Source organism: Petromyzon marinus, chromosome 57, assembly GCF_048934315.1.
Source record: "Petromyzon marinus isolate PM22_M1 ecotype Great Lakes invasive population chromosome 57, UKy_Petmar_22M1.pri1.0, whole genome shotgun sequence".
In the NCBI taxonomy this organism is placed as follows: Eukaryota; Metazoa; Chordata; class Hyperoartia; order Petromyzontiformes; family Petromyzontidae; genus Petromyzon; species Petromyzon marinus.
Window position 1 is genome coordinate 3,338,778 of NC_133723.1, and position 8,350 is coordinate 3,347,127.

The following is an 8,350-nucleotide window of genomic DNA, read 5'->3' on the forward strand; positions in this document are numbered from 1 at the left end:
CAGCGATGAAAAAGTCCCCTGCACGCCACTCGATCCCCTTACCCCCCACCGTGTAAGCCTGAACAGACCAAAGGCCGGCACACCCACGAAGGCCGGGACGGCACACGAGACGGTGGGTGGCCAGCGCCACGCCCGGCCGCCTTTGTCTCCCCAGCGGCGATGTTTACACACCGACCGAGGGGAGGCCCAGGACCGATTCGGATAATCACCGCTGGTGTTGGCTGTGAGCGGGAATTGAACTCGGGTTGCCCGGTTCGAAGCGCAGCGCGGTAACCGCTGCACCACCGCTCCCTACCACCGCCGGCGACACCACCGCCAGCGAAGTCACCACAACGCTGGTTGGCCAGGCCAGGTGCACTTTGAGCCCATCACACAAAGTGCCGAAGACTCATCTTCTTTGGTTCTTTCGGCAAAGTCGCGCGACTTTACCGAAAGACCCAAAGAAGATGAATCCTTGCAGTCACGAAAGCTTCGAATCGAAGAATGTCGAAGGCTCGCTGCTGGCAGGAGGTCACGGGACAGACCCCGGCGGGTGCCACGGGCTGACCGACCGAGACGACCGGCAGACGCGCCCCGCCCGTGCCCCCCACTGCTGCGCCGGGCCGGGTGCAGCAATTCACGGGATGGACCCGGGGGGGGGGGGGGGGGGGGTGGGGGGCCCGCCGCTCACCTCGACCGCTCGAAGTCCTCGTCGCCGAGCAGCCCGCGGAAGAGGAAGTCGTCGAACTCCTCGCCGAGGTCGTCGTCGTCGTCGCGGTACCCCAGCTTCTCCTCCGCGTAGTCCTCCAGGAAGTGCTCCACGCCCTCCACGAAGTCGCGAAAGAGCGCCCGGTCGTGGGCGAAGTAGCCCGTGGCGGCGGAGAAGTACGGAGCGACGCGCCGCTCCAGCGCCTCCCAGCCCTCGAAGCCCCGCAGCCTCTCCGCGTAGGCCCTGAGCAGCGGCGCAAAGTCGCCGGCGTGCACGGGGCCCGGCGACTTCCCGAAGAGGCGCAGGAACTCCTGGGCGGCGCAGTCCTCCACGCCGCTGCAGTTCTCGGGAGCCCGCACGTGGAAGCGCTCCCGCCGCCCCCGCTTCTCCGCCGCCGCGTCGCCCTCCTCGTGCGCGGGGGGCGGCGACCGCCGCTCGCCGTGCCGCTCGCTCCGGGCGGCTCCGCGTCCCTCGGGGCCGTGACGCCGCCGCCGCCGCCGCTCGCCGTGCGGTTTGCCGGTCGGTTTGCCGGTCGGCGCGGAGCCGCGGTCGCCCCTCTTGTCGCGGCGCCCGCCGTCGTGCGGACGCGCCGACGCCCCCCCGCCGCCGTCCTTGCCGGGCTTCCCCGGCGCTCGCCGTCCCTCCCCGCCCGACCGCGGTCGCCCGGCTCGCTCGCCGGCCTTGCCGCCTTCCCCCGGGGAGCGCTTGCGATGCGGAGGCCTCGCGGGCCGTGCGGGCCCGGCCTCGGGCGCTCGCGACGTCTCCCCGCGTGACGCGCCGCCTCCTGCTTCTGAATCTTCTTCTGCTTCTTCTTCTTCTTCTTCTGCTTCTTCTTCTTCGCCCTCCGATTCGTCGGAATCCGAGACGTCTTCGCCGCCGCCGTCCGAGACGTTCGCGTCTTCCGCGGCGCCGGCGGCACCCCCGAGGTCGCCCGCCGGTTCGTGGCGCGCCAACTTGGGTCCTCTCCGTGCGGCGACGTCCGAGAGCCGTGACCGCTCCTCCTCCTCCTCCTCGGCCGCCGCCGACGACGCCGATGACGCCGACGACGCCGACGCCGCCGCCGCCTCAGGTGTCCCCGGCTCCGGTGGCAGCGCCGGCTCCGCCGCGTCCGGCTCACCACCGCCGAAGATGTTCCACCAGTAGGTCTGAAGTGGCAAAAAGGCAAGGTTCCTCATCACCACCACCATATCCACCATATCCACCATATCCACCACCTCCTCCACCGCCACCACCACCACCTCCTCCACCGCCACCACCATATCCTGCAGCATCTTAACCACCACCTCAACCACATCCACCACCATATCCTCCACCACCACCATATCCACCACCTTCACCATCCCCCCCCCCACCGTATAGCCTTCAACAGGCTGGTTGGGGCGAGTGTGGTGAGTGTGGTTAGTGCGGTGAGTGTGCTTAGTGTGGTGAGTGTGGTGAGTGTGGTTAGTGTGGTGAGTGTGGTGAGTGTGGCGAGTGTGGCGAGTGTGGCGAGTGTGGTTAGTGTGGTAAGTGTGGTAAGTGTGGTGAGTGGTGAGTGTGGTAAGTGTGGTTAGTGTGGCGAATGTGGCGAGTGTGGTGAGTGTGGTTAGTGTGGCGAGTGTGGTGAGTGTGGTGAGTGTGGCGAGTGTGGTGAGTGTGACGAGTGTGGTTAGTGTGGTGAGCGTGGTGAGTCACCCCCTCTCTCTCTCTCTGCAAGTCGCTCTCTCTCTCTACGAGCGTTGCCAATCACCACCACCACCACATCACCATCACCACCATCACCACCACCATCACCACCACCACCACCATCACCACCACCACCATCACCACCACCACCACCATCACCACCACCACCATCACCACCATCACCACCACCACCATCACCACCATCACCACCACCATCACCACCACCATCACCACCACCACCACCACCCAACCTGCTGTTCCGGCGGCGTCTGCACCACGTCGCCCGCCAGGAGGCCCTCGCCGTTCTCATCCTTGGCCCAATCGTCGCCGGGGTGGAAGAGGCCTGGGGAGTGCAGAGCACTTTATACATCTCAACGATCATCCTACATCGTAGTGTATATAGTAGTGTATATCGTAGTGTATATAGTAGTGTATATAGTAGTGTATACATCACTGACAAAGCCCCATCACAAGGGAGAAACACAAACAAATAAACTTCTGTGGGTTTTTATGTTTACTAAAATTTCCCTGTACAAAAATACGGGGTAAACCATATGGGTTGACAGGTGTGTTTACGATACACTAGCGTACAATAAACTACACTATACACTACATTACTATACACTACCCTACTATAAACTACACTATACACTACACTACTATAAACTACACTATACACTACACTATACACTACCCTACTATAAACTACACTATACACTACACTATACACTACCCTACTATAAACTACACTATACGCTGCACTACTATACACTACACTACTATAAACTACACTATACACTACACTACTATAAACTACACTATAAACTACACTATATACTACACTACTATACACTACACTTTACACTCCACGACCATACACTACGCTACTATAAACTACGCTACTATACGCTACACTATACACTTCACTAAACTACTCAACACTACTATACACTACACACTACACTACTATACACTACACTATACACTACACTACTATACACTACACTACTATACACTACACTATACACTACACTACTATACACTACACTACTATACACGACAATTCCCCTGCGCGTGTTGACACGGAGTGTGCTTCAGAGTTGCCCTGCAGCGACCAAGCCACCCACAGCAAACGCCAACGTGCTCCACCGCGGCCGGCGACAAGAGGGGTGGGGGGCCGGGGGGGGGGCAGGGGGGGGGTCAGGGGGGGGGGGTCAGGGGGGGGGGCAGTGGTTAGTGGACGTTTCAGGCGGTGGAGGGTTTTTGTTTTCTTCTTCCCTTCCAAAGACATTTATAGTTTAATAGTTGTTTTTTAATTAACAAAGCGACATCAGGCACACGGCACGGGGGGCACGGACAGGGAGGGAGGGAGGGAGGGAGGGGGGGGGGTTGCCACCATCACGTGACGCTACGGACTGCAGTGTAAACGCAAGCCCCGTCAACGCCGTGCCGGTCGGTCAACTCGACAACTCCCCGTGGACTCTGCCTGAGCTCCGATAACCCCGGCAGGAGAAGGCGGCGGCCGGGGGGGAGGGCAGGGCACAAATGCCGTCGCGAAGTCTCTTCAGGGTCGATGCCCGCTGGGGGAGGGGTAGCGGAGGAGGTTCTTGACGCCGCGGCCGTCCGGCTCGCGGCGTTCATCTGGGGGGGGGGGGCCGCCCCCCCCGCCCCCCCCCGCCCCCCCACGCGTCCCGTCGCGGTCGTAGACGCGAGCACTCGCCGAGCATCCGCGAGAAGAGCGTGTGGACCACGAGGACGACGAGGATGGCGAGGATGCACTTGTTGATGACGACGCCGCCGCCGCCGCCGCCCCTCCGCTCCTCCTCCTCCACGGCGCCGGCGGCGTCAGCGTCGTCTTCGCCGCCGTCGGCCCGGCCGAGCGTGCGGGCGGCCGCCGCGGCCGCCCGGGCCTGGCGCTTGCGCAGCCGTGGCTCGAGACGCGCCGCCTCGTCGTGGCTCGACACGTCCTCCTCCGAGACCTCGAAGCCTGCCGGGGGAGGGGGGGGGGGGAGGGGTGACACCATCGACACCGTCGTCATCAGTCAACATCGACATCGCCGTCGTCGTCGTCGTAGTCAACATCTGCATCACCGTCGTCAACATTGACATCAACATCATCATCGTCATCGTCGTCGTCATCGTCGTTGTCGTCATCGTCGTCGTCATCATCGTCGCCATCGTCGTCATCATCGTCGCCATCGTCGTCATCATCGTCGCCATCGTCGTCATCATCGCCGCCGTCGTCGCCATCGTCGTCGTCGTCGTCATCGTCGTCATCGTCGTCGTCATCGTCGCCGGCCGCGCGCGGCTCACCCAGGTGGACTTTGCGGGGCGACTTCCCGCGGGTGGGCGACGTCGCCGCGGCCCCCGGCTCCGGCCGGCTCGCCCCAAAGTAGTCCGCCGAGTCCATCACGCGAGAGCGGACCTCCTCCACGGCGCCCGATCGGTCCGGCGGTGGCTCTTCCCATCGCTGCCGGGGGTCGGGTCGGGGCGACGACCCGGCGTGTCCGCCAACCTCCGCGCTCGCCCAAACCTCCTCCTCCTCCTCCTCCTGCTCCTCCTCCTCCTCCTCCTGCTCCTCCTCCTCGTGCTCCTCGTCCGCTCCGCCACCGAGGCCATGGCTCCTCAAGCCGGATTCCGAGCGGCCGGGCTCGCTACTTGAGCCGTAGCCGCGTCCCCCGAACTCCGAGGTCGCTTCCTGTCCCCATTCCATTGATTTTCAGAGTTACAATGAAAGAAAATTAAAAAAAAGCCGCCCCCGACTTAAAAGGGGGAGGGGGGGGCGTCACGATGCTCGACCGAGGCCGAACCAGTGTTGTTGTTATCATCGATTGCTATTGGTGATTGTTGCCGTTTTCATTGATTATTTTTATTATTATTGTTTATTATTGATTATTACTATCGTTACTATTGTGGCTTATTATGAATGAGAATTATTGTTATCAGCGTCGATTGTTCTTGTTATCGGTATTATTATAATTGTTGTTCTAGATAAGAATCGTTGTGGATTATTACCGACTGTCGTTATCATTCACGGCAGCAGCAGCAGCAGCAGCAACAACAACAAGACCGCGCGCAGTTTTGGCGCGCGACTGAAAATCCCCTCGGCAGACCGCTGCGCCGAGCGCGAAGCCCGGCCACGGGGTGGCGCTTCGGCACAGCGCCACCACCACCACCAGCAGTCAGTCGGTCCCCCCCTCCCTGCCCTAGCAACGACGCGTGCGGCTTCCACGACGGAGCGTTGAGGGAGCTCTGACGGAGCGTTGACGGAGCGTTCACGAGCGGAACTCGAGCGCGTCGCGCCAGCCGGCAACGAGAGCGGTCGGTCGCACGGCTGCCACGGCGTATCATCGCGCGCCTCGGCGTTTTTTGGGGGGGGGGGGGGGGTGGTGATGGTGGTGGGGATGCTGCTGGATGCTTCTGTGACGCTACCCACACCGCCTGCCTCGGACTTACGCATCTCGCGCGTTCTCGCGGAAACCGTGCTTCACCACCCCCCGTGTGATACACAGTTTGTAGTAAGGCGATTTATTGCTTCAGTTTTTACCCGTAACGTGGTTTTTTCCTTCTTGGGAAGGGGTGGAGGGGACGCGGCGGCGGCGGCGACGACTACCGTGGGATTGTGGGAGAACGCGAACGGCGTTCGTGGGGGGCGTGGAGGAAGACGGGGGGGGGGGGGCCGGGGGGGGTTCGAGGGAGATGCAAGCGGCGGGAGCGGTCGCGGAGGAAGCGTCTCGTGCGCTGTTCAGAGGCACGGGGGGGGGGGGTCTCACGCAGGCAGAGCTCCCACGCACAGCTGTCCAAGGGGAGCTATTCTTAGCGCCACGCTCCTCGGACTGTAACTCGTTCTGCTATCACCCCCCCCTCCACCCACTCGCCCCCCCCCCCGCCCCCCGAGGCCGTGATCCAGCAACAGTTTCCACAGGCGATCGCTATTTTTGCCCGAGTGACGTCCGACTCGGAACGAATGAGAGAGAGACACGGAGTGAGAAACAGGGGAGAGAGACAGAGAGACAGGGGAGAGAGACAGGGGAGAGACAGAGAGACAGGGGAGAGAGACACGGAGAGACAGGGGAGAGAGACACGGAGTGAGAGACAGGGGAGAGAGAGAGACAGGGGAGAGAGACACGGAGTGAGACACAGGGGGGAGAGAGAGACAGGGGAGAGAGAGAGAGACACGGAGTGAGAGACAGGGGGAGAGAGACACGGAGTGAGAGACAGCGGGGGGAGAGAGACACGGAGTGAGAGACAGGGGGGAGAGAGACACGGAGAGACACGGAGTGAGAGACAGGGGAGACAGAGAGACGGAGTGAGAGACAGGGGAGAGAGAGAGAGACACGGAGAGAGAGACACGGAGTGAGGGACAGGGGAGACAGAGAGTACGGAGAGAGAGGGGGTAGAGAAAGAGGGGGTAGAGAGAGAGAGGACGGAGAGAGAGGGGTAGAGTGTCGTAGTTATAAAAAAGAGAGAGAGAGAGCGAGAGAGTGGGCTAGAGAGAGCGAAATGGAGTAGGAAGAGAGGGGGCAGAGAGGGAGGGGGAGGGAAGGGGTAAGGAGAGCAGAAAAAAAAGAAAAAAATATGTTGTTGTCTTTCATTGAAAAGGGGAAGGGGGGGGGTTACATAAAGCAAAGCATAAAAAACCAAAAGAAACCGAAATGATGAACGGAGTAAAGTGCCGACTACACCGAGCATCTTCTTGTTTCCTCTGATCGTAAAAAAAAGAGAGAGGGACAGAGAGAGATCGACGGAGTGAGATACAGGGGGGAGAGAGAGACACGGCGTGAGAGACAGGAGGAAGAGAGAGACACGGAGTGAGAAACAGGGAGGAGAGAGAGACACGGAGTGAGAGACAGGGGAGACAGAGACACGGAGAGAGAGACAGGGGGGAGAGAGACACGGCGTGAGAGACAGGGGAGACAGAGAGATGGAGTGAGAGACAGGGGAGAGAGAGACAGCGGAGAGAGAGAGAGACACGGAGTGAGAGACAGGGGAGTAAGACAGACAGAGTGAGAGACAGGGGAGAGAGAGAGACACGGAGTGAGAGACAGGGGAGAGAGAGAGAGACAGGTGAGTAAGACAGACGGAGTGAGAGACACGGCGTGAGAGACAGGGGAGAGAGACAGGTGAGTAAGACAGACGGAGTGAGAGACAGGGGGGAGAGAGACAGGGGAGAGAGAGACACACGGCGTGAGAGACAGGGGAGTAAGACAGACAGAGTGAGAGACAGGGGAGAGAGAGAGAGACACAGAGTGAGAGACAGGAGAGAGAGACACGGAGTGAGAGACAGGGGGGAGAGAGAGAGACACGGCGTGAGAGACAGGGGAGTAAGACAGACGGAGTGAGAGACACGGCGTGAGAGACAGGGGAGTGAGAGACAGGAGGGAGAGAGACAGGGGGGGAGTAAGACAGACGGCGTGAGAGACAGGGGAGTAAGACAGACGGAGTGAGAGACACGGCGTGAGAGAGTTTGCCGGTTTATATATTTTAGTTTTTTTAACGCCGAGGGATAGACGAGAGGAATGCGTGGATTAGATGGTGACACAAAGACAAAGGTACCCCTCCCTCCGTATAGCCTCAACAGACTCTTGGGGCAAGTGCTCTGAGCGAGCAGCACCTGTCAAGGACGGCACGGTACACGAGGGGGTCGGTGGTCAGCAACCACGCCCGGCCGCCTTTGTCTCCCCAGTGGTGATGTTTACACATCGTACCGGAAACTCATTTGAGGCTGAGTCGACCTACGGGAGGCCCAGGACCGGTTCAGACAATCGTCACTGTTGGTGTTGGCCGTGAGCGGGAATTGAACTCGGGTCGTAGCGCAGCATAGTGCTAACAACTACACTACCGCTCCACATAGGTGACACACACACACGCAAGCGCACAAGTCAGAGGACATCATTGTCATCATCATCATCACGTTGATCTTCACTGAGCAGTGGATAGACCTTAATGATGACGACAACAATGGATTTAGAGGACACTCAAAGGTTAATTCGCCTG

At 60.3% G+C, this 8,350-nt stretch overlaps 1 protein-coding gene across 23 annotated transcripts in view; it reads right to left on the minus strand.

Moving 5' to 3' along the window:
• LOC116954915 (uncharacterized) overlaps positions 1-8,350 on the minus strand; it is a 41,927-nt gene that overhangs the window by 7,681 nt on the left and 25,896 nt on the right. For all 23 annotated transcript variants that reach the window (XR_012929708.1, XR_012929709.1, XR_012929706.1 and 20 more), the window contains 4 exons: positions 4,667-5,051; positions 4,074-4,340; positions 2,605-2,696; positions 671-1,833 (listed from right to left, as the gene is read on the minus strand). Coding sequence is in view for 16 of the 23 variants with exons in the window: in XM_076052673.1 (XP_075908788.1) it covers positions 671-1,833; positions 2,605-2,696; positions 4,074-4,340; positions 4,667-5,051 (1,907 nt within the window). In the remaining 7 variants the exon portion in view is untranslated. The remainder of the gene's footprint in view (positions 1-670; positions 1,834-2,604; positions 2,697-4,073; positions 4,341-4,666; positions 5,052-8,350) is intronic.